At 43.1% G+C, this 26,253-nt stretch overlaps 2 protein-coding genes across 2 annotated transcripts in view; both read right to left on the bottom strand.

Annotated features, from left to right (window-relative positions):
* Positions 1-5,312, bottom strand: part of afap1l1b (actin filament associated protein 1-like 1b) — a 44,070-nt gene extending 38,758 nt beyond the window's left edge. Inside the window, exon 1 of the mRNA XM_046329238.1 lies at positions 5,160-5,312. Coding sequence (XP_046185194.1) covers positions 5,160-5,217 — 58 coding nt within the window. The 5' untranslated portion in view covers positions 5,218-5,312. The remainder of the gene's footprint in view (positions 1-5,159) is intronic.
* Positions 5,313-11,528: 6,216 nt separating this feature from the next.
* Positions 11,529-26,253, bottom strand: part of LOC124014331 (actin-binding LIM protein 3-like) — a gene marked incomplete in the record, with an annotated part of 248,175 nt that continues 233,450 nt past the window's right edge. The window contains 6 exon segments of the mRNA XM_046329191.1: positions 11,529-12,014; positions 12,150-12,230; positions 20,987-20,994; positions 21,103-21,163; positions 21,311-21,369; positions 24,150-24,182. Coding sequence (XP_046185147.1) covers positions 11,901-12,014; positions 12,150-12,230; positions 20,987-20,994; positions 21,103-21,163; positions 21,311-21,369; positions 24,150-24,182 — 356 coding nt within the window.

Here is a 26,253-nt window from a genome sequence, read left to right as displayed (position 1 = left end):
AAACTTTAAATTGAACAAAAAAAGAATGTGAAATGTCAGAATAATAGTAGAGAGAATGATTTATTTCAGCTTTTATTTATTTCATCACATTCCCAGTGGGTCAGAAGTTTACATACATTCAATTAGTATTTGGTAGCATTGCCTTTAAATTGTTAAATTGTTGTTGCTCGCACACACTTTTTCAGTTCCATAGGCTTGAGGTCAGGGCTATGTGATGGCCACTCCAATACCTTGACTTGCCATTTTGCCACAACTTTGGAAGTATGCTTGTGGTCATTGTCCATCTGGAAGACCCATTTGCAACCAAGCTTTAACTTCCTGACTGATGTCTTGAGATGTTGCTTCAATACATCCACATAATTGTCCTGCCTCATGATGCCATCTATTTTGTGAAGTGCACCAGTTCCTCCTGCAAAGCACCCCCACAACATGATGCTGCCACCCGTGTGCTTCACGATTGGGATGGTGTTCTTCAGCTTGCAAGCCTCCCCCTTTTTCCTCCAAACATAACGATGGTCATTATAGCCAAACAGTTCTATTTTTGTTTCATCAGACCAGAGGACATTTCTCCAAAAAGTACAGTTGCAAACCGTACTTCTTCCTTGCTGAGCGGCCATTCAGGTTATGTCGATATAGGACTTGTTTTACTGTGGATATAGATATTTTTGTACCCGTTTCCTCCAGCAAGGTCCTTTGCTGTTGTTCTGGGATTTGCACTTTTTGCACCAAAGTACATTCATCTCTAGGAGACAGAACGAGTCTCCTTCCTGAGCGGTATGACGGCTGCGTGGTCCCATGGTGTTTATACTTGCGTACTATTGTTTGTACAGATGAATATGGTACCTTCAGGCATTTGGAAATTGCTCCCAGGGATGAACCAGACTTGTGGAGGTCTACAATTTGTTTTCTGAGGTCTTGGCTGATTTCCCCATGGTAGGCCTTGAAATACATCCACAGGTACACCTTCAATTGACTCAAATGATGTCAATTAGCCTATCAGAAGCTTCTAAAGCCATGACATCATTTTCTGGGATCTTCCAAGCTGTTTAAAGGCACAGTCAATTTAGTGTATGTAAACTTCTGACCCACTGGAATTGTGATACAGGCAATTATAAGTGAAATAACAATTGTTAACAATTGTTGGAAAAATGACTTGTGTCATGCACAAAGGAGATGTCCTAACCGACTTGCCAAAACTATAGTTTGTTAACAAGAAATTTGTGGAGTGGTTGAAAAACAAGTTTTAATGACTCCAACCTAAGTGTATGTAAACTTCCGAGTTCAACTGTATGTGTGTGAGTGAGAAGGAGAGAGATGCTGTTGGTCAGTCTGGTCTCAGCAGGCATTCCAGTGCGTGAGACAGACAGTGTTAGGCCTGTGTGGCCCATCAGGCCTTATGAGCAGCAGAAGACTAGGGGCTTTGTCTCTGCGTCACAGGGTATTTATAGGAGTGTGTCATGTACAGGGCTTGGAGAAGGGTCTTAATCCAGACCCACTCAATGTCTCCTCCACCATCTCCACCAAAATACTGTACAACTCTGTCAGAATTCACCTACCCTGTGCACTGACGTTTGGTGCATATTCTATAAGTAGGAGGCCTTTTTCTCTAGTCAGGCCACGTGGTTGGGTAGGGGGGGGGCAGGACCACTGTGAGTTCTGTTACACAGATTGTCATAGGAAGAAATTATACTCATTCAGCAGATCAGAAGGAAAGACCTTTCCATAAACCACAGAATCCTATACTGATGTTTGAAAATGGTATCTTTTCATACCCCACAGAGCAGATCACACTCGGTATACATGACTAAATCAACAAGCACTATAAAATGTTCACCCAAAAGCCCTCATCCTGTGAGACATCTCGTCCTCTTTTACATCCAAGTTAAACACAGCTCTGCTTTGATGCGTTTTTACATGAATATGTATTGACGTTCCCCAAGTGAATGTGCACTTCTCTCAGTGTGTAGTTGGAGATCTTTGTGTCAAGCTTCTTTGATTTGGACCAAATCCACACACGGATAACATGAATCACCTATTTATTGTAATGGGACATATGGTGGGAGTGATTGTTTAGTTATTCATGTTTTCCATGTGTTAATGACTGCACCTCTCTAACTGTCTTCCAAAGAGGAACAATAAGTCTTTGAGCTCAGAGCAGGTTGTAAAATATAGCAAGGAGAACAAGAATAATGTTCTGAAGTCTTGAATGAGTCATATTCCTAGCCAACACCCGCAAAGACTTCTCCTCTAAACTGTCCCACAGGTAGGGAGGTACTAACCAGTAACGAAACCTAACTAGCCTACTGATATATAAATATATATATATATTATTTTTTACACTCTTCGTCTTTGGGTTCTAGGGTCAGTAACCTGAATGAATGTGTGCATTTATGTGAGAAATCAGTGTATGTGTTGAATGTACATGTGCCAAGGGAGACCACAACATTGGTTCAGGGCCAGCCCTGTCTCTCCCAGCCCTGTCTCTCCCATCCCTACCTTGGTTCAGGGCCAGCCCTGTCTCTCCCATCCCTACCTTGGTTCAGGGCCAGCCCTGTCTCTCCCATCCCTACCTTGGTTCAGGGCCAGCCCTGTCTCTCCCATCCCTACCTTGGTTCAGGGCCAGCCCTGTCTCTCCCATCCCTACCTTGGTTCAGGGCCAGCCCTGTCTCTCCCAACCCTACCTTGGTTCAGGGCCAGCCCTGTCTCTCCCAGCCCCATCTCTCCCAACCCTACCTTGGTTCAGGGCCAGCCCTGTCTCTCCCAGCCCTACCTTGGTTCAGGGCCAGCCCTGTCTCTCCCATCCCTACCTTGGTTCAGGGCCAGCCCTGTCTCTCCCATCCCTACCTTGGTTCAGGGCCAGCAGCCCTGTCTCTCCCATCCCTACCTTGGTTCAGGGCCAGCCCTGTCTCTCCCATCCCTACCTTGGTTCAGGGCCAGCCCTGTCTCTCCCATCCCTACCTTGGTTCAGGGCCAGCCCTGTCTCTCCCATCCCTACCTTGGTTCAGGGCCAGCCCTGTCTCTCCCAACCCTACCTTGGTTCAGGGCCAGCCCTGTCTCTCCCAACCCTACCTTGGTTCAGGGCCAGCCCTGTCTCTCCCATCCCTACCTTGGTTCAGGGCCAGCCCTGTCTCTCCCATCCCTACCTTGGTTCAGGGCCAGCTCTGTCCCTCCCATCCCTACCTTGGTTCAGGGCCAGCTCCGTCTCTCCCATCCCTACCTTGGTTCAGGGCCAGCCCTGTCTCTCCCATCCCTACCTTGGTTCAGGGCCAGCTCTGTCTCTCCCATCCCTACCTTGGTTCAGGGCCAGCCCTGTCTCTCCCATCCCTACCTTGGTTCAGGGCCAGCCCTGTCTCTCCCATCCCTACCTTGGTTCAGGGCCAGCCCTGTCTCTCCCATCCCTACCTTGGTTCAGGGCCAGCTCTGTCTCTCCCATCCCTACCTTGGTTCAGGGCCAGCCCTGTCTCTCCCATCCCTACCTTGGTTCAGGGCCAGCCCTGTCTCTCCCATCCCTACCTTGGTTCAGGGCCAGCTCTGTCTTTCTTGACCTCTTGGTTGGCCAGTCCAAGCGGATTGTTATTTTTTCAGATGGTGACGAAACATCAATATGTACAAAAAGGAAGCTACAAGGAGTCATGCCCACACTAAAGATTCAAAACCAAACGAAAGGCCTCATGGCCACTAAACCAACCAGCAACCTCACAGCTCTCCAAGCTGGAACCTTAATTGGCGGCACCTGAAGTGCTTATTAAACAGGCTCAGCACCAGGACAAGGTTGCTGTTGCCCCCCCTGGAGGAATGGAGTGTGGAAGTGGAACCTGGATAACATGTTTGTCTATGTCCTAACACTAATCTTCCCACCATAACATAACTCTCCATCCTGTATCATGTTACCAGGTTCTGTTGAGCTCGTGTACAGAGGAGAGACCGTGGGAGCTGAATGTAGTTCTCTGAACTAAATGACTAAAACACAAATGTGAAAAGACAGTACAGGCCAGGGAATGTAGTGTAGCTAGAACATAGCTTAGCAAAGCACATTAGATATGCAACATGTAGGTCACTGAGGAATGCGTGTCTTTGTGCTTCGTCTGCCCATTTTGTCAATGAGGCAATAAGATGGACAGAAATAATTTATTTAAATGTAGCTTAGGAGATAGTATGCATGTAACACATACACACACACACACACACACACACACACACACACACACACACACACACACACACACACACACACACACACACACACACACACACACACACACACACACACACACACACACACACACACACACACACACACACACACACACACACACACACACACACACACACACAGGATAGAAACAAACAGCATACATGGCTAATGGGTGTTTTTTCCTGGTGTTTGTGCGTGGGGCAGCTGGACTGACATCCTGGATGCAGAGTGAGGTAGTTAGTTTTCACCCCAGTCATAAATAGTCATCCTTGGCCTTCAACTAGCAGAACACAGAGGACAGGCGGTAGAGAGAGGAAGGGGAAGACCAGGAAACACTGATAGGTCAAGGTCCATAACAATGATGCAGAGTAGGATGAGAGGTGGACACAGGATGCATTGTAATAACACAGCAAAAAAATATAACGGTTTTCTCCTAAACTGGGCATTTCTTATTCAAATTATAACAATACATGTGTTAAAAACATCGAAATAAAAATAACATTTTCATATTATGTGTAGGCTATTATGTAGGCTATTTGAAAACACATTTTATTTCCAAGTATGAAAAAACGGTTTTTGTAATTTTCTAAAAAAAAACTCTCAAAGCACTCTGATAAAAATAAATAATCAATTTCTCCCAGACACTCTGCGCTTCCAGCGCAGCTTCCCACAGGTACTCTGTCAGCATCAGATTGCATCACTTCCCTGAAACACGCCGATATCTTGTTCAATTCACACAGCCTGTCTGCACCGATATAACTTTACTGCGATATGATCCGATTTAACTTTACTGCGATATGATCCAACTCCTCAATTAATCAACAATAGAGGCATCAACCCCGATATGTCAGTCACAGAGATAGGTAGAGATATGTCCAAACTTTCCTTCAATAGTTTAGTAATACTTCAACAGTTTTCGCTATTCATTTCATGCCATTGCGTTAGAAATAGGACAGTTACTTACAGTCAACACTACTGGTATCCATGTGTGTTTTCCAATCCGCTTCTTCTTTTACGTTCATTGATTTTGCACAAGTTTGCGCAGCAGTAGGCTACACGACGTGGACCCATGTGTGGCGTAAGTGACACACAGAAATGAGTCAGTCACAGACGCGAGTTTGCCTCATCTGCTCGCTCTCACAGGGTCCTAGCGCTAGTTTAAAATGCATCTAATTGGCTACTGTGCTACACACGATGACATCACCTTAGTACAATCAACACAGACAAATATCCACATGTAAACTGCTTTAATTTAAATAAAATATGTACATCATTTGTTGAGCAGTAGTTCTGACATTGAAATAAATCATATGCAGATTGCTTTGTACAGTTACAAAATGAAAACATAAATTTAAAAGTCTCCCAAACCTTTTATAATGGATATAGATTCAAAAATGAAATTGTGAATTCTGGAAGTACTGTATGTACATTATTGACCAGTATTGCTGTTAGTATTGTAAATATCTATGATAACTTGCGACTCTCTCTCTCTCTCTCTCTCTCTCTCTCTCTCTCTCTCTCTCTCTCTCTCTCTCTCTCTCTCTCTCTCTCTCTCTCTCTCTCTCTCTCTCTCTCTCTCACACACACACACACACACACACACACACACACACACACACACACACACACACACACACACACACACACACACACACACACACACACACACACACACACACACACACACACACACACACACACACACACACACACACACACACACCTTTAAAACAAAACAGCCATGACAAAGATGACAGTAAGAGTTATTTATACTAAATGACTGCTGCTAGTCAGTATGACTAATATGAGTCTGATAAAGGCAGTGCTGTATACACTAAAAATCAGAACTATCTCTTCCTATGACGCACAACCTCATACCAGACCATTCAAATACAACTGAAAGGACAGCTTTGCATGTAGGCTACCAATTATATTGTATGATCTATTGCATAACTAGGAGTCACCACCTGAAAACCCAGTAGGAGAAAACTAGGAGTCACCTCTTCAAAACCCAACAGGAGATGACTAGGAGTCACCTCTTCAAAACCCAACAGGAGATAACTAGGGGTCACCACCTGAAAACCCAGTAGGAGAAAACTAGGAGTCACCTCTTCAAAACCCAACAGGAGATGACTAGGAGTCATCTCTTCAAAACCCAACAGGAGTCACCTCTTCAAAACCCAACAGGAGAAAACTAGGAGTCACCTCTTCAAAACCCAACAGGAGATGACTAGGAGTCACCTCTTCAAAACCCAACAGGAGTCACCTCTTCAAAACCCAACAGGAGATAACTAGGAGTCACGTCTTCAAAACCCAACAGGAGTCACCTCTTCAAAACCCAACAGGAGAGGACTAGGAGTCACCTCTTCAAAACCCAACAGGAGATAACTAGGAGTCACCTCTTCAAAACCCAACAGGAGATGACTAGGAGTCACCTCTTCAAAACCCAACAGGAGATGACTAGGAGTCACCTCTTCAAAACCCAACAGGAGATAACTAGGAGTCACCTCTTCAAAACCCAACAGGAGATAACTAGGAGTCACCTCTTCAAAACCCAACAGGAGATGACTAGGAGTCACCTCTTCAAAACCCAACAGGAGTCACCTCTTCAAAACCCAACAGGAGATAACTAGGAGTCACCTCTTCAAAACCCAACAGGAGATAACTAGGAGTCACATCTTCAAAACCCAACAGGAGATAACTAGGAGTCACGTCTTCAAAACCCAACAGGAGTCACGTCTTCAAAACCCAACAGGAGATAACTAGGAGTCACCTCTTCAAAACCCAACAGGAGATAACTAGGAGTCACCTCTTCAAAACCCAACAGGAGATAACTAGGAGTCACCTCTTCAAAACCCAACAGGAGATAACTTCAAAACCCAACAGGAGATAACTAGGAGTCACCTCTTCAAAACCCAACAGGAGATCTTCAAAACCCAACAGGAGATAACTAGGAGTCACATCTTCAAAACCCAACAGGAGTCACGTCTTCAAAACCCAACAGGAGTCACGTCTTCAAAACCCAACAGGAGATAACTAGGAGTCACCTCCACAAAACCCAACAGGAGTCACCTCCACAAAACCCAACAGGAGTCACGTCTTCAAAACCCAACAGGAGATAACTAGGAGTCACCTCTTCAAAACCCAACAGGAGATAACTAGGAGTCACGTCTTCAAAACCCAACAGGAGATAACTAGGAGTCACGTCTTCAAAACCCAACAGGAGATAACTAGGAGTCACGTCTTCAAAACCCAACAGGAGATAACTAGGAGTCACCTCTTCAAAACCCAACAGGAGATAACTAGGAGTCACCTCTTCAAAACCCAACAGGAGATAACTAGGAGTCACGTCTTCAAAACCCAACAGGAGTCACCTCTTCAAAACCCAACAGGATAATGTTTTGTTTTACTGTATGCACACTATAGTGTATTCTTTAGCAACCAGTAATCATTTCACCCCCTAAGTTGATTTAGATCGCATTGTATGAAACAAAAACAAAAACAAATGATATCAGGACCCTGGTTGTCATTTGGACTGGTATCCACATCGACCAATCAGGACAATTCCATCAAATCAATTCCACTTCTACATCCACAAAATTCCCTCACCTCCATTCCTTTCCTCCTCACCTCAATTCCTTCCCTTCTCACCTCCATTCATTCCCTCCTCACCTTGGTATTGTTCAAGGAAGAGTTCATTCAATCCCTTTCAGTTGTAATCTAATTCAGATCCATTCCTCTATTTCATCTCTAATCCAGACTTCTGGTCTCCGATCCCTTCAATCCACTTTCCTCCACAGGCAGATTCCATCTAATTAATGTATATCTCTATTCATGATCTCCGTCTCCATGTGTTGAGTTAGAATCAGGTCATGTCTCCCCATGAAGAGTCAGTCACGTCAGCTTTTATCCTAAGTACAATCCCAGCTCTGAATACAATTCAAGATCCAATCATAACATGATATTCCATTACTGTAAATGAAACCCTTTGGTTCAATTGAAATTGATAAGACTAAATCATCCAAAACTCCAACACATACATTACATTGTTTGGATCTTTCCCGTCAATTTAGTAAAACAATCAACTGTTAGCATGTAGACAAGAACCTGGTCTTATATTCTCTGGAAACATGCATTCAGTCTGTTTAAAGGGGAGCTGAACTTCCTGATTTGGCCTCATTTGTTGGCTTGGTCATTAAGAAGGCCATGACTGAACCTCTTCAAAACCCAACAAACGGGGGGTCAAAACCCAAGTGGGTGTCTTTTGTGTGTGTGTTCCCACGTAGCAAAGATTGTCTATTATATTGACAAGATAGTCGATTGACCGCTCTAACAATGGAAATACATGTCCTCAAAGAGAAGAAAGCAGGTGGGAGTAGGCGAGATCAGGTGGGACCATTCTAGCCAATGAGAGGGCAGATACGTGAACGAACAAGAGGCCATAGTGATAGATGGACTCATCTTTGTATTTGTGCCATTATAGTGTCTGTGACAGCATAAAAGGCCTAAAATGCTATCTTCATTTTAAAGTAGTACATTTTCTTTTTATTTTTTTATTTGGAGCTATTAATATTTGAAATGATTGTTCCATGTACATTGTGTAATTTACAGATGGTCATTAATGAGCCCCATAGGGATTTAAAATGTCAAACCACATTGAAATAAACCCAACTCAAGGAAAACTGTTAGGGTACCCTTCATTATGTTAGGGTACCCTTCATTCTGTTAGGGTACCCTTCATTCTGTTAGGGTACCCTTCATTCTGTTAGGGTACCCTTCATTCTGTTAGGGTACCCTTCATTCTGTTACAATTCAAGATCCCTTCATTCTGTTAGGGTACCCTTCATTCTGTTAGGGTACCCTTCATTCCGTTAGGGTACCCTTCATTCAATTAGGGTACCCTTCATTATGTTAGGGTACCCTTCATTCATTGTTTGGTACCCTTCATTCTGTTAGGGTACCCTTCATTTGTTAGGGTACCCTTCATTCTGTTAGGGTAGCCTTCATTCTGTTAGTGGGTACCCTTCATTCTGTTAGGGTACCCTTCATTCTGTTAGATAGGTACCCTTCATTCTGTTAGGGTACCCTTCATTCTGTTAGGGTACCCTTCATTCTGTTAGGGTAGCCTTCATTCTGTTAGGGTAGCCTTCATTCTGTTAGGGTACCCTTCATTCTGTTAGGGTACCCTTCATTCTGTTAGGGTACCCTTCATTCTGTTATTTGGGTACCCTTCATTCTGTTATGGTAGCCTTCATTCTGTTGGGTACCCTTCATTCTGTTAGGGTACCCTTCATTCTGTTAGGGTACCCTTCATTCCGTTAGGGTACCCTTCATTCTGTTAGGGTACCCTTCATTCCGTTAGGGTACCCTTCATTCTGTTAGGGTACCCTTCATTCTGTTAGGGTACCCTTCATTCGTTAGGGTACCCTTCATTCCGTTAGGGTAACCTTCATTCCGTTAGGGTACCCTTCATTCCGTTAGGGTAACCTTCATTCCGTTAGGGTACCCTTCATTCCGTTAGGGTACCCTTCATTCCGTTAGGGTACCCTTCATTCCGTTAGGGTACCCTTCATTCCGTTAGGGTAACCTTCATTCCGTTAGGGTACCCTTCATTCCGTTAGGGTAACCTTCATTCCGTTAGGGTAGCCTTCATTCTGTTAGGGTAACCTTCATTCCGTTAGGGTACCCTTCATTCCGTTAGGGTAACCTTCATTCCGTTAGGGTACCCTTCATTCCGTTAGGGTACCCTTCATTCTGTTAGGGTAACCTTCATTCCGTTAGGGTACCCTTCATTCTGTTAGGGTACCCTTCATTCCGTTAGGGTAACCTTCATTCTGTTAGGGTACCCTTCATTCCGTTAGGGTACCCTTCATTCTGTTAGGGTAACCTTCATTCCGTTAGGGTACCCTTCATTCTGTTAGGGTACCCTTCATTCCGTTAGGGTAACCTTCATTCTGTTAGGGTACCCTTCATTATGTTAGGGTACCCTTCATTCCGTTAGGGTACCCTTCATTCTGTTAGGGTACCCTTCATTCCGTTAGGGTACCCTTCATTCTGTTAGGGTACCCTTCATTCTGTTAGGGTACCCTTCATTCTGTTAGGGTACCCTTCATTCTGTTAGGGTACCCTTCATTCCGTTAGGGTACCCTTCATTCTGTTAGGGTACCCTTCATTCTGTTAGGGTACCCTTCATTCCGTTAGGGTACCCTTCATTCTGTTAGGGTACCCTTCATTCTGTTAGGGTACCCTTCATTCCGTTAGGGTACCCTTCATTCTGTTAGGGTACCCTTCATTCCGTTAGGGTACCCTTCATTCTGTTAGGGTACCCTTCATTCTGTTAGGGTACCCTTCATTCTGTTAGGGTACCCTTCATTATGTTAGGGTACCCTTCATTCGTTAGGGTACCCTTCATTCCGTTAGGGTACCCTTCATTCTGTTAGGGTACCCTTCATTCTGTTAGGGTACCCTTCATTCCGTTAGGTACCCTTCATTCTGTTAGGGTACCCTTCATTCCGTTAGGGTACCCTTCATTCTGTTAGGGTACCCTTCATTCTGTTAGGGTACCCTTCATTCCGTTAGGGTACCCTTCATTCTGTTAGGGTACCCTTCATTCCGTTAGGGTACCCTTCATTCTGTTAGGGTACCCTTCATTCCGTTAGGGTACCCTTCATTCTGTTAGGGTACCCTTCATTCTGTTAGGGTACCCTTCATTCCGTGACATAACATTTTTTCTATTATCTCGCAAATCTCTGATTTTAGATGAGACTGACTTTATGACCAAAACTATCCTATTCACACTTTGTAGTCAATTTTAACACTTGAATCAATGCTTTTGACTCATATCGATGCCACATAGGCTGTTTTCAAAAAGAGAAGTTGCTTTTTAGGGACAGTCACTCTTTAAGCATGTTGCTATTTAAAACAAAGCACCACAAGCAAACAAACTAATTGGTTCTTAATATAGTTGTATTACTTTGGTTTTTCAGTAAACACACAATGATCCACACATTTTCTTAAACTGTACTACCACAATATATCGATCTAGCCTTTCACTCCGTGGGGGACCCTTGCTCTATTAAGAAATACAACGTTTTAGTCTCAATGTAAAAAATAAATAAATAAAAGTCTGAATGAAACAATATATTTAGAGTAAAGAAAGCAAGGACAGAGTTGATCTGGTAGAACGTTCTGTTTGGACAGTTTGCTGGTGTTCTCTTTCCTGCTTGATCATAAGATAATGTCTCAGAGCTCTAAACCTGCAACCTGAAAAGGGTTCAAATCTGCTATAACCTCATGACATGACAGCCATTGAACTATAGTTAAACTCCCCTAATAAAGCAAACACATAATACTGAAAGCATAGGCAGAACTAGCCTGGTCTAGTTCTCCCACAAACAGACATGGCTCAGGGGGAGGAGCCTGTTACTCCTCTTTCTCCAGAGATATATTATTGATGTATAGACTCAGGCTGACTGGATGTCTCTGGCCCAGAGGATGTCCTGGAACAACAGAACTTTATCATTACAACTCATTATATTTCTATGGCTAGAACCCAAGCTGGTTTTAGTTCGGGTTCTGCTGTGACTCTGACCTGATGGGATCGAGGACTACCCAGACGGGTTATTATGGCTCTCGGTGAGGACTCAGGCCCCTCTAACGTTAAGTCCAGCAGGCTGCTATACTGAGCTTCTACAGTCTGATCCTTTCAGAACAGTCGGACTTGTTTCTTGAGCTCGTTTCTCTTCCACAGTGCCAGCCGGTCAAAATCAGGCATAGTCATCCTAAACACCCGGTAGAAGTCCTCAGGAGACAGGTGGCGCTGGCAAAGAGAGATAACACACAGGTTAGTGTTGTTGCAGACATTGTCATAACCAACTCAGAAATGGAAATACAATATAGCATGTGCAGTGAGAGGTGTTCATAACTTGCGTTAACAAACCTGAGAGAAACTCACCTCTAGCCTGGCTCTGTCCACGTCGATGGGGGGCTGGTTCTGCCTCCTTATGGTGACCACCAACACATCATATGGGTAGATCTGAGGGAGGAATGGTTATGAGGAAAACATGAAATTATTTTAGATTTTCACACCATACATAAACTATGCAATGCTGGCCATCCTATTGTCAACGAATCACAAATGTTTGCCTGGGTCATACATTCACCTGTACTTCCTCTGACAACAATCACTCTTCCTGGTTCTGACCTGAGGTTAATACTAAAGGTAAGATAGGATGGACACTAGCTGACTGATCAGTCGAGACAACGTTCTCCATATCTCTCTCGGAATGGCTTTGAACCTCCTTCCCCGTCCAGACCTAATTTCCAGGTGAGTGGACCTGGGGTGAACCCGTCTCCTGAGAGGAGCAGAGGAGACTCTTATCTCTGTGACACCATGGACGAGGTCAATTCCTGTAGTAGGAAGTGTCCCGCCAGCCCAGACTTCCTCATAGAGACATAGGGCCTAGCGGTTAGAGTGTTGAGCCAGGAACCGAAAGGATTCTGTTTTGAATAAAGGAGCTGTAAAGGTGAAAAATCGAATGTGTTCTTGAGCAAGGCACTTCGTCATAATTTACTCCAGGGGTGCCGTACTATTATGGCTGACCCTGTAAAACAACACAATTCACTGCAACAATTTGGTGTGCGTTTCCGCAACATCCTATTCTAGTGGTCTCTTCTAGTGGTCTCTTCTAGTGGACTCTTCTAGTGGTCTCTACTAGTGTTCCCTACATGTGTTCTCTACTAGTGTTCTCATCAAGTGGTCTCTACTAGTGGTCTCTACTAGTGTTCTCATCAAGTGGTCTCTTCTAGTGTTCTCTACTAGTGTTCTCTACTGGTGGTCTCTACTAGTGTTCTCTTCTAGTGTTCTCTACGAGTGTTCTCTACGAGTGTTCTCTATTAGTGTTCTCATCAAGTGGTCTCTACTAGTGGTCTCTTCTAGTGTTCTCTACGAGTGTTCTCTACGAGTGTTCTCATCAAGTGGTCTCTACTAGTGGTCTCTTCTAGTGTTCTCTACGAGTTTTCTCTACTAGTGTTCTCATCAAGTGGTCTCTACTAGTGGTCTCTTCTAGTGTTCTCTACGAGTGTTCTCTACTAGTGTTCTCATCAAGTGGTCTCTATAGTGGTCTCTTCTAGTGTTCTCTACGAGTGTTCTCTACTAGTGTTCTCATCAAGTGGTCTCTACTAGTGGTCTCTTCTAGTGTTCTCATCAAGTGGTCTCTAGTAGTGGTCTCTTCTAGTGTTCTCTACGAGTGTTCTCTACTAGTGGTCTCTTCTAGTATTCTCTACGAGTGTTCTCTACGAGTGGTCTCATCAAGTGGTCTCTACTAGTGGTCTCTACTAGTGGTCTCTACTAGTGGTCTGTTCTAGTGTTCTCATCAAGTGGTCTCTACTAGTGGTCTCTTCTAGCGTTCTCTGCGAGTGGTCTCTACTAGTGGTCTCTTCGAGTGTTCTCTACGAGTGTTCTCTACTAGTTGTCTTTTCTAGTGTTCTCTACGAGTGTTCTCTACGAGTGGTCTCTTCTAGTGGTCTCTACTAGTGGTCTCTACTAGTGTTCTCATCAAGTGGTCTCTACTAGTGGTCTCTACTAGTGGTCTCATCAAGTGGTCTCTACTAGTGGTCTCTTCTAGTGTTCTCATCAAGTGGTCTCTACTAGTGGTCTCTTCTAGTGTTCTCTGCGCGTGTTCTCTACTAGTGGTCTCCTCTATTGTTCTCTACAAGTGTTTTCTACTAGTGGTCTCTTCTAGTGTTCTCTACGAGTGTTCTCTACTCGTGGTCTCTTCTAGTGGTCTCTACTAGTGGTCTCTTCTAGTGTTCTCTACTAGTGTTTTCTACAAATGTTCTCTACAAGCGTTCTCTCCTAGCGTTCTCTTCTAGTGTTCTCTACCAGTGTCCTCTTCTAGTGTTCTCATCAAGTGGTCTCTACTAGTGGTCTCTACTAGTGGTCTCTTCTAGTGTTCTCTTCTAGTGTTCTCTACTAGTGTTCTCTACTAGTGTTCTCATCAAGTGGTCTCTACTAGTGGTCTCTTCTAGTGTTCTCATCTAGTGGTCTCTACTAGTGGTCTCTTCTAGTGGTCTCTTCTAGTGGCCTCTACTAGTGGTCTCTTCTAGTGTTCTTGTCTAGTGGTCTCATCAAGTGGTCTCTATGAGTGTTCTCTTCTAGTGTTCTCTACCAGTGTCCTCTTCTAGTGTTATCTTCTAGTGTTCTCTTCTTGTGTTCTATACTAGTGTTCTCATCAAGTGGTCTCTACTAGTGGTCTCTTCTAGTGTTCTCTTCTAGTGTTCTCTACTAGTGTTTTCTACGTGTGTTCTCTTCTATTGGTCTCTTCTAGTGTTCTCTTCTAGTGTTCTCATCAAGTGGGCTCTACTAGTGGTCTCTTCTAGTGTTCTCTTCCAGTGTTCTCTTCTAGTGTTCTTTACAAGTGTTTCCTACTAATGTTTTCTACTAGTGTTCTCTACAAGTGTTCTCTTCTAGTGTTCTCTCCTAGCGTTCTCTCCTAGCGTTCTCTCATAGCGTTCTCTTCTAGCGTTCTCTACACGTGTTCTCTACTCGTGTTCTCTACTAGTGTTTATCTTCTAGTTTTCTCTACGAGTGTTCTCTACTATTGTTCTCATCAAGTGGTCTCTACTAGTGGTCTCTTCTAGTGTTCTCATCAAGTGGTCTCTACTAGTGGTCTCTTCTAGTGTTCTCTGCGAGTGTTCTCTACTAGTGGTCTCTTCTAGTGTTCTCTACGAGTGTTCTCTACTCGTGGTCTTTTCTAGTGTTCTCTACGAGTGTTCTCTACTCGTGGTCTCTTCTAGTGGTCTCTACTAGTGGTCTCTTCTAGTGGCCTCTACTAGTGGTCTCTACGAGTGTTCTCTTCTAGTGCTCTCTATCAGTGTCCTCTTCTAGTGTTCTCTTCAAGTGGTCTCTACTAGTGGTCTCTACTAGTGTTCTCTTCTAGTGTTCTCTACTAGTGTTTTCTACTAGTGTTCTCTTCAAGCGTTCTCTACTAGTGTTCTCTTCTAGTGTTCTCTACCAGTGTTCTCTTCTAGTGTTCTCTTCCAGTGTTCTCTTCCAGTGTTCTCTTCTAGTGTTCTTTACAAGTGTTTCCTACTAGTGTTTTCTACTACTGTTCTCTACAAGCGTTCTCTTCTAGTGTTCTCTCATAGCGTTCTCTTCTAGCGTTCTCTACTCGTGTTCTCTACTCGTGTTCTCTACTAGTGTTCTCTACTAGTGTTCTCTACTAGTGTTTAACTTCTAGTGTTCTCTGCTAGTGTTCTCTAGTGTCCTTTAGTAGTGTTCTCTACTAGTGTTCTCTTCTAGTGTTCTCTACGAGTGTTTTCTACTAGTGTTCTCATCAAGTGTTCTCTACTAGTGGTCTCTTCTAGTGTTCTCATCAAGTGGTCTCTTCTAGTGGTCTCTACTAGTGGTCTCTTCTAGTGGCCGCCTCTGCTAGTGGTCTCTACTAGTGTTTAACTTCTAGTGTTCTCTGCTAGTGTTCTCTAGTGTCCTTTAGTAGTGTTCTTGTCTAGTGTTCTCATCAAGTGGTCTCTACGAGTGTTCTCTTCTAGTGCTCTCTACCAGTGTCCTCTTCTAGTGTTCTCTTCTTGTGTTCTATACTAGTGTTCTCATCAAGTGGTCTCTACTAGTGGTCTCTTCTAGTGTTCTCTTCTAGTGTTCTCTACTAGTGTTTTCTACTTGTGTTCTCTTCTAGTGTTCTCTTCTAGTGTTCTCTACTCGTGTTCTCTTCTAGTGTTCTCTTCCAGTGTTCTCTTCTAGTGTTCTTTCCAAGTGTTTCCTACTAATGTTTTCTACTAGTGTTCTCTACAAGTGTTCTCTTCTAGAGTTCTCTCCTAGTGTTCTCTCCTAGCATTCTCTCATAGCGTTCTCTTCTAGCGTTCTCTACTCCTGTTCTCTACTCGTGTTCTCTACTAGTGTTCTCATCTAGTGGTCTCTACTAGTGGTCTCTTCTAGTGTTCTCATCAAGTGGTCTCTACTAGTGGTCTCTTCTAGTGTTCTCTGCGACTGTTCTCTATTACTGGTCTCTTCTAGTGTTCTCTACGAGTGTTCTCTACTAGTGATCTTTTCTAGTGGTCTCTACTAGTGGCCTCTTCTAGTGTTCTCTACGAGTGTCCTCTTCTAGTGTTCTCTTCTAGTGTTCTCTACTAGTGTTCTCATGAAGTGGTCTCTAGTAGTGGTCTCTTCTAATGGTCTCTACTCGTGGTCTCTTCCAGTGTTCTCTTCCAGTGTTCTCTTCTAGTGTTCTTTACAAGTGTTTCCTACTAGTGTTTCCTACAAGCATTCTCTCCTAGCGTTCTCTTCTAGTGTTCTCTCCTAGTGTTTCCTACTAGCGTTCTCTCCTAGCGTTCTCTCCTAGCGTTCTCTTCTCGTGTTCTGATCTAGTGGTCTCTACTAGTGGTCTCTACTAGTGGTCTCTTCTAGTGTTCTCTGCGAGTGTTCTCTACTAGTGGTCTCTTCTAGTGTTCTCTACCAGTGTTCTCTTCTAGTGTTCTCTTCCAGTGTTCTCTTCTAGTGTTCTCATCAAGTGGTCTCTACTAGTAGTCTCTTCTAGTGTTCTCTTCTAGTGTTCTCTACTAGTGTTTTCTACTAGTGTTCTCTTCAAGCGTTCTCTCCTAGCGTTCTCTTCTAGTGTTCTCTCATAGCGTTCTCTTCTAGCGTTCTCTACTTGTGTTCTCTACTAGTGTTTAACTTCTAGTGTTCTCTGCTAGTGTTCTCTAGTGTCCTTTAGTAGTGTTCTCTACTAGTGTTCTCTTCTAGTATTTTCTACGAGTGTTTTCTACTAGTGTTCTCATCAAGTGTTCTCTACTAGTGGTCTCTTCTAGTGTTCTCATCAAGTGGTCTCTTCTAGTGGTCTCTACTAGTAGTCTCTTCTAGTGGCCTCTACTAGTGGTCTCTTCTAGTGTTCTTGTCTAGTATTCTCATCAAGTGGTCTCTACGAGTGTTCTCTTCTAGTGCTCTCTACCAGTGTCCTCTTCTAGTGTTCTCTTCTAGTGTTCTCTACTAGTGTTCTTTAGTAGTGTTCTATAGTAGTGTTCTCATCTAATGTTCTCTTCTAGTGTTCTCTACTAGTGTTCTCTACTAGTGGTCTCTTCTAGTGTTCTATTCCAGTGGTCTATACTAGCGGTCTCTACTAGTGTTCTCTACTAGTGTTCTTTAGTAGTGTTCTATAGTAGTGTTCTATAGTAGTGTTCTCATCTAATGTTCTCTTCTAGTGTTCTCTTCTAGTGTTCTCTACTAGTGTTCTTTAGTAGTGTTCTATAGTAGTGTTCTCATCTAATGTTCTCTTCTAGTGTTCTCTACTAGTGTTCTCTACTAGTGTTCTCTACTAGTGTTCACTACTAGTGTTCACTACTAGTGTTCTCTACTAGTGTTCTCTACTAGTGTTCTCTTCTAGTGTTCTCTACTAGTGTTCTCTACTAGTGTTCTCTACTAGTGTTCTCTTCTAGTGTTCTCTACTAGTGTTCTCTACTAGTGTTCTCTTCTAGTGTTCACTACTAGTGTTCACTACTAGTGTTCTCTACTAGTGTTCTCTACTAGTGTTCTCTACTAGTGTTCTCTACTAGTGTTCTCTTCTAGTGTTCACTACTAGTGTTCACTACTAGTGTTCACTACTAGTGTTCTCTTCTAGTGTTCTCTACTAGTGTTCTCTTCTAGTGTTCTCTACTAGTGTTCTCTACTAGTGTTCTCTTCTAGTGTTCTCTACTAGTGTTCTCTTCTAGTGTTCTCTTCTAGTGTTCTCTACTAGTGTTCTCTTCTAGTGTTCTCTTCTAGTGTTCTCTACTAGTGTTCTCTACTAGTGTTCTCTACTAGTGTTCTCTTCTAGTGTTCTCTTCTAGTGTTCACTACTAGTGTTCACTACTAGTGTTCTCTTCTAGTGTTCTCTACTAGTGTTCTCTTCTAGTGTTCTCTTCTAGTGTTCTCTCCTAGCGTTCTCTCCTAGCGTTCTCTTCTCGTGTTCTGATCTAGTGGTCTCTACTAGTGGTCTCTACTAGTGGTCTCTTCTAGTGTTCTCTGCAAGTGTTCTCTACTAGTGGTCTCTTCTAGTGTTCTCTACCAGTTTTCTCTTCTAGTGTTCTCTTCCAGTGTTCTCTTCTAGTGTTCTCATCAAGTGGTCTCTACTAGTAGTCTCTTCTAGTGTTCTCTTCTAGTGTTCTCTACTAGTGTTTTCTACTAGTGTTCTCTTCAAGCGTTCTCTCCTAGCGTTCTCTTCTAGTGTTCTCTCATAGCGTTCTCTTCTAGCGTTCTCTACTTGTGTTCTCTACTAGTGTTTAACTTCTAGTGTTCTCTGCTAGTGTTCTCTAGTGTCCTTTAGTAGTGTTCTCTACTAGTGTTCTCTTCTAGTATTTTCTACGAGTGTTTTCTACTAGTGTTCTCATCAAGTGTTCTCTACTAGTGGTCTCTTCTAGTGTTCTCATCAAGTGGTCTCTTCTAGTGGTCTCTACTAGTAGTCTCTTCTAGTGGCCTCTACTAGTGGTCTCTTCTAGTGTTCTTGTCTAGTATTCTCATCAAGTGGTCTCTACGAGTGTTCTCTTCTAGTGCTCTCTACCAGTGTCCTCTTCTAGTGTTCTCTTCTAGTGTTCTCTACTAGTGTTCTTTAGTAGTGTTCTATAGTAGTGTTCTCATCTAATGTTCTCTTCTAGTGTTCTCTACTAGTGTTCTCTACTAGTGGTCTCTTCTAGTGTTCTATTCCAGTGGTCTATACTAGCGTTCTCTACTAGTGTTCTCTACTAGTGTTCTTTAGTAGTGTTCTATAGTAGTGTTCTATAGTAGTGTTCTCATCTAATGTTCTCTTCTAGTGTTCTCTTCTAGTGTTCTCTACTAGTGTTCTTTAGTAGTGTTCTATAGTAGTGTTCTCATCTAATGTTCTCTTCTAGTGTTCTCTACTAGTGTTCTCTACTAGTGTTCTCTACTAGTGTTCACTACTAGTGTTCACTACTAGTGTTCTCTACTAGTGTTCTCTACTAGTGTTCTCTTCTAGTGTTCTCTACTAGTGTTCTCTACTAGTGTTCTCTACTAGTGTTCTCTACTAGTGTTCTCTACTAGTGTTCTCTTCTAGTGTTCACTACTAGTGTTCTCTACTAGTGTTCTCTACTAGTGTTCTCTACTAGTGTTCTCTACTAGTGTTCTCTTCTAGTGTTCTCTTCTAGTGTTCACTACTAGTGTTCTCTACTAGTGTTCTCTTCTAGTGTTCTCTACTAGTGTTCTCTACTAGTGTTCTCTACTAGTGTTCTCTACTAGTGTTCTCTTCTAGTGTTCTCTTCTAGTGTTCACTACTAGTGTTCACTACTAGTGTTCTCTTCTAGTGTTCTCTACTAGTGTTCTCTACTAGTGTTCTCTACTAGTGTTCACTACTAGTGTTCTCTACTAGTGTTCTCTTCTAGTGTTCACTACTAGTGTTCACTACTAGTGTTCACTACTAGTGTTCTCTACTAGTGTTCTCTTCTAGTGTTCTCTACTAGTGTTCTCTACTAGTGTTCTCTACTAGTGTTCTCTTCTAGTGTTCTCTACTAGTGTTCTCTTCTAGTGTTCTCTTCTAGTGTTCTCTACTAGTGTTCTCTTCTAGTGTTCTCTTCTAGTGTTCTCTACTAGTGTTCTCTACTAGTGTTCTCTACTAGTGTTCTCTACTAGTGTTCTCTACTAGTGTTCTCTTCTAGTGTTCTCTTCTAGTGTTCACTACTAGTGTTCACTACTAGTGTTCTCTTCTAGTGTTCTCTACTAGTGTTCTCTACTAGTGTTCTCTACTAGTGTTCTCTACTAGTGTTCACTACTAGTGTTCTCTACTAGTGTTCTCTTCTAGTGTTCTCTACTAGTGTTCTTTAGTAGTGTTCTCTACTAGTGTTCTCTTCTAGTGTTCTCTACTAGTGTTCTTTAGTAGTGTTCTCTACTAGTGTTCTCTTCTAGTGTTCTCTACTAGTGTTCTCTTCTAGTGTTCTCTACTAGTGTTCTTTAGTAGTGTTCTCTACTAGTGTTCTCTTCTAGTGTTCTCTACTAGTGTTCTCTACTAGTGTTCTCTTCTAGTGTTCACTACTAGTGTTCACTACTAGTGTTCACTACTAGTGTTCTCTACTAGTGTTCTCTTCTAGTGTTCTCTACTAGTGTTCTCTACTAGTGTTCTCTACTAGTGTTCTCTTCTAGTGTTCTCTACTAGTGTTCTCTTCTAGTGTTCTCTTCTAGTGTTCTCTACTAGTGTTCTCTTCTAGTGTTCTCTTCTAGTGTTCTCTACTAGTGTTCTCTACTAGTGTTCTCTACTAGTGTTCTCTACTAGTGTTCTCTTCTAGTGTTCTCTTCTAGTGTTCACTACTAGTGTTCACTACTAGTGTTCTCTTCTAGTGTTCTCTACTAGTGTTCTCTACTAGTGTTCTCTACTAGTGTTCTCTACTAGTGTTCACTACTAGTGTTCTCTACTAGTGTTCTCTTCTAGTGTTCTCTACTAGTGTTCTTTAGTAGTGTTCTCTACTAGTGTTCTCTTCTAGTGTTCTCTACTAGTGTTCTTTAGTAGTGTTCTCTACTAGTGTTCTCTTCTAGTGTTCTCTACTAGTGTTCTCTTCTAGTGTTCTCTACTAGTGTTCTTTAGTAGTGTTCTCTACTAGTGTTCTCTTCTAGTGTTCTCTACTAGTGTTCTCTACTAGTGTTCTCTTCTAGTGTTCTCTACTAGTGTTCTTTAGTAGTGTTCTCTAGTAGTGTTCTCTTCTAGTGTTCTCTACTAGTGTTCTCTACTAGTGTTCTCTACAGCCAGCTTACATTTGGTTCAGTGATAGTCAGTTTGTTCATTAATTTGCGTAACATCTTACTTTGTATTCTGTAGAAAAAGAGAGAAAAAAGAGCTGATCACCACATTTATTCATATTCTCATTGGTTCTGTAATTTGTAAGTGAAATTATTGAAAGGTAAAGCCACGATTGCTTACCTCGGATTCCCCAGTTAACTGCACTGCTGCTGTCGTACTGGAAATAATCTGCACTCTGGGGCTGAAAAAGACAGACGACAAGAATAATTATTTTAGAGATACAAAAAAGATATTGGTCTTTACTCTTGCTATGGGATGGTTTGGGTCCACACAGGATCCATTTACAACACCCACATCCTGTGACAACCCCCCCCAGCAGGGAACTCACCCTGTGCAGTCCGTTCCTGCCATAGCCTGGCAACGAGGCTGACTTGGAGATGAAGGAGTCTGAAAGAGAAGAAACACAAGCATCCCAGCCGTTCAGCCTGGGACCTGACCCATACACTGCGTTCAGCCTGGGACCTGACCCATACACTGCGTCCCAGCAGAACACCGCAGCACGACTCAGTAGAAACACTGTGAGGGATGGGCAAGTAGCAATCTCTAACCGATTGCAAATGCAAGACGACATAAGAGACAGCAGGGGGCGCTAACAGCAAACACAATGGAGAAGCCCTCTGTGATTTTCATTTACAGGCAATGAAATTACAAAGAGATGTCAAAGCCTGGATCGAAAGTGATTATTCTGCAGAATATTATGGACTGGATATTGCATTATTACATTGTTTTACGAAAAAGTATGAAAATGTGTTCCGGACAAGAGCGTCTGCTAAATGAATAACATGTAAGAAAGCTCCCTTCTACGATGCAACGCGCACACTTTATAATCCCTGTGTAAACAATCATTAGGATAATTGGTCTCAGGCTCTTGAAATGGCATTTGTTATCAATGTAATGACCATTGTCCCAGACAGAGAACAATCACAGGGTCAAAGAGGAATGACTCAATCAATGTCAGTGGTGTAAAGTACTTAAGTACTTGGTACTTGGTCCTTCTGTAGCTCAGTTGGTAGAGCATGGCGCTTGTAACGCCAGGGTAGTGGGTTCGATCCCGGGACCACCCATACGTAGAATGTATGCACACATGACTGTAAGTCGCTTTGGATAAAAGCGTCTGCTAAATGGCATATATTATTATTATATTATTAAGTAAAAATACTTGAATGTACAGCTTAAGTCGTTTTTGGGGGGGGTATTTGTAATTTACTATACTATTGATATTTTTGACAACTTCTACTTTTACTTCACTACATTCCTAAAGAAAATTATGTACTTGTTACTCCATACATTCCCTGACACCCAAAAGTACTCGTTACATTTTGAATGCTTAGCAGGACATAAACATTGTCTAATTCACACACTTATCAAGAGAACATCCCTGGTCATCCCTACTGCCTCAGATCTGGCCGACTCACTAAAACACATGCTATGTAAATTATGTCTGAGTGTTGGAGCTTGCCCCTGGCTATCAGAAAATAAACTTTAAAAAACAAGAAAATGGAGCCGTCTGTTTTGCTTAATATAAGGAATTTGAAACAATTTATACTTTATACTTTCAATACTTAGGTATATTTTTGCAATTACATTTACTTTTGATACTTAAGTATATTTCAAACCAATACTACTCAAGTAGTATTTTACTGAGTGACTTTTAACTTTTACTTGAGTCATTTTCTATTAAGGTGTCTTTATTTTACCTCAAGTGTGACAGTTGGGTACTTTTCCACCACTGGTCAACATCAGACGAGAGACATTTTTTATTTCACCTTTATTTAACCAGGTAGGCTAGTTGAGAACAAGTTTTCATTTGCAACTGCGACCTGGCATAGCTGTGAACCATAGCTGAAGAGCCCATGTTGACTCCCCCCTGCATACCGAAGGGATAATCAACAAGGAGCTATGTGTTCTGTGGAAGGTGTGCCATGACACGCCAGTGGAATGGCACTAACTTTACAAAAAGTGTTGCATTATTTTCCAGAGAACGCCCCCGAGTTGATTATCCTGCTTATATTACAGCTATAACACATTTTGCCGCTAGAAATGTATTAATTTAGCGGTAGAAATGTGACAACATCCACTGAAGTAGCTAGCACGTTTACTGAAGTAGCTAGCACGTTTACTGAAGTAGATAGAACGTTTACTGAAGTAGCTAGCACGTTTACTGAAGTAGATAGAACGTTTACTGATGTAGCTAGCACGTTTACTGAAGTAGCTAGCACGTTTACTGAAGTAGATAGAACGTTTACTGATGTAGCTAGCACGTTTACTGAAGTAGATAGCAGGTTTACTGAAGTAGCTAGCACGTTTACTGAAGTAGCTAGCACGTTTACTGAAGTAGATAGAACGTTTACTGATGTAGCTAGCACGTTTACTGAAGTAGCTAGCACGTTTACTGAAGTAGATAGAACGTTTACTGATGTAGCTAGCACGTTTACTGAAGTAGATAGCAGGTTTACTGAAGTAGCTAGCACGTTTACTGAAGTAGATAGCAGGTTTACTGAAGTAGCTAGCACGTTTACTGAAGTAGATAGCAGGTTTACCGAAGTAGCTAGCACGTTTACTGAAGTAGCTAGCACGTTTACTGAAGTAGATAGAACGTTTACTGATGTAGCTAGCACGTTTACTGAAGTAGATAGCAGGTTTACTGAAGTAGCTAGCACGTTTACTGAAGTAGATAGCAGGTTTACTGAAGTAGCTAGCACGTTTACTGAAGTAGATAGCAGGTTTACCGAAGTAGCTAGCACGTTTACTGAAGTAGATAGCAGGTTTACCAAAGTAGATAGCACGTTTACTGAGGTGGATAGAACGTTTACTGAAGTAGATAGAACGTTTCTGAAGTAGATCGAACGTTTACTGAAGTAGATAGCAGGTTTACTGAAGTAGATAGAACGTTTACTGAAGTAGATAGCAAGTTTACTAGCTAGATAGTGAGCTACAGCTACATCATAGAACATGTAAGAAGGAACTTCATAGCCATTTAATTATACCGTGAATTATAGGAAAATAATGCATGCTCTAGAATGCCCTTCAAGCCAATCAGAAACAAGTATTCAACAATGCCATGGTATAAACTGATGTAACTGTACTACTGTCCCCCGTGATGACCCTGTGATGACCCTGTCTACAGACAGACAATATACAGTAGGGCACTGATGCACCTCGCTCACCACTGTCTGTACTGTAGTGGGATCTGGTGGGAGCTGAAAAGAGAGAGAGCGAGATAGGAACAGAAGGAGAGAGAGAGAGAGAGAGAGAGAGAGAGAGAGAGAGAGAGAGAGAGAGAGAGATAGGAACGGAAGGAGAGAGAGAGAGAGAGAGAGAGAGAGAGAGATAGGAACGGAAGGAGAGAGAGAGAGTTTGAAGAAAAAGAGAAGAGAGACAGAAGAGAGAAAGAGAGGAGAGAGAAAGAAAGAAAGAAAGAATGAAAGAGAGAGAGAGAGAGACATAGTTAGATACAGCCTCTGACTGTACAAATGCACGGTTAAGTGTTCTCATCTGGTCTCATAAAGCTCATATAATGGTTTCTCATCAGAACCTTGAAACCAAAGACCTTCCTGATACAATCAGTCTTGAATCCAGGGTCATGACAATGATAAAAGATACCAAACACACAGCAGCTGGGGTACACAAGTTTTAGCGAAACAATGCTGTAGGGTATTGCGGATGATGGAGCGAAGGAAGAGGTCTACCGGGACATTAGATAACACTGTCTTAGTGAGGCGTAAGACGTATAACAAAGACGAACAAGACATATACAACAACGAGAACTGAAATGACAGTTGGTTAAGTGCATCTTAAACAAGACATCTCAGTCTTCCACCTAGTTCTGACTACGATTGTGATATGTGGTTGTCTCACCTAGCTATCTGAAGACGAATTCACTGACCGTAACTCGCTCTGGATTGGAGCATCTGCTAAATGACAAAAAATGTCAACGTAGATGTGTCACGCCCTGGTTTTAGTATTCTGTGTTCTCTTTATTATGTTGGTTAGGCCAGGGTGTGACAGGGGTGATTTATGTGGTTTGTTTTGTCTAGGGGTTTTGTCATTTATGGGATTGTGTTTAGTTAAGTATTCTAGGTAAGTCTATGGTTGCCTGGAGTGGTTCTCATTCAGAGGCAGGTGTTTATCGTTGTCTCTGATTGGGAACCATATTTAGGCAGCCATATTCTTTAGGTCTCTTGTGGGTGATTGTTCCTGTCTCTGTGTTTTACACCAGTTTGGACTGTTTCCGGTTTGACACGTTTTCTTATTTTGTATTATACATTGTTCAAGTTATCATCTTTATTAAAGATGTTTATAAATAACCACGCTGCATTTTGGTCCTCCGATCCTTCTCACCTCTCCTCTTCAGATGAAGAGGAGGACGCCCGTGACAGAATCACCCACCAACCAAGGACCAAGCTGCGTGGTAACAGACAGCGACAGCAGCAGCAGCAGCAGCAGCAACAACAGCGGCCAGCCTCACAGGACTCCTGGACATGGGAGGATATTTGAACAGAGAGGGACCCTGGGCACAGGCTGGGGAATATCGCAGAGCTGGAGGCAGCGAAAGCTGAGCGGCGGCGATATGAGGAGGCAGCGCGACAGGTACGAGAGGCAGCCCCCCCAAAAATTGGGGGCACATGAGGTGGGGGCTAAGCCAGGTAGCAGACCTGAGCTCATTCCTCGTGCTTATTATAAGCAGCGTTACTGGTCAGGCACCGTGTTATGCGGTTAAGCGCACAGTGTCGCTAGTAGTGTCCATAGCCCGGTGCGCTATAGGGCAGCCCCCCGAGAGTGTCATGCGAGTGTGGGCATCCAGCCAGGGCGTATGGTGCCTGCTCAGCGTGTCTAGTCGCCGGTACGCAGTTTTGATCCAGGGTATCCTGCGCCGGCTCTGCGTACTGTGTCTCCGGGGCGCTGGAAGGGTGCAGTGAGTCCTCTGCCTGCGCTCCGCTCATGCCGGGCAAATGTGGGAGTGGAGCCTAAGGGAGAGGTGCGCGTAGTAAGCTCTAGATCTCCCGTTCTTACCCACAGCCCGGTTCAACCTGTGCCTGCACTCTGGAGGGTCCGGGCTAGAGTAGTGATCCAGCCTGGGGGAGTGATGCCAAGGCTGCGCACCAGAGCTCCAGTGCTCCCCCACAGCCCGGTCCTTCAGGTGCCTCCTCCTAACACCAGGCCTCCTGGAGGTCTCCCTAGCCGGGTGGGTCCTGTGGCAGCCCCACGCACCATGCTGTCTCTGTCTCCTCCCTACAGGTGTTCCCGTCTGCCCGGAGCCGCCAGTCAGCA

The sequence above is a fragment of the Oncorhynchus gorbuscha genome, linkage group LG02 (assembly GCF_021184085.1).
Source record: "Oncorhynchus gorbuscha isolate QuinsamMale2020 ecotype Even-year linkage group LG02, OgorEven_v1.0, whole genome shotgun sequence".
NCBI classification, from domain to species: Eukaryota; Metazoa; Chordata; class Actinopteri; order Salmoniformes; family Salmonidae; genus Oncorhynchus; species Oncorhynchus gorbuscha.
Note: the sequence above shows the minus strand (reverse complement) of the source record. Positions and strands in the feature narration are given on the sequence as shown.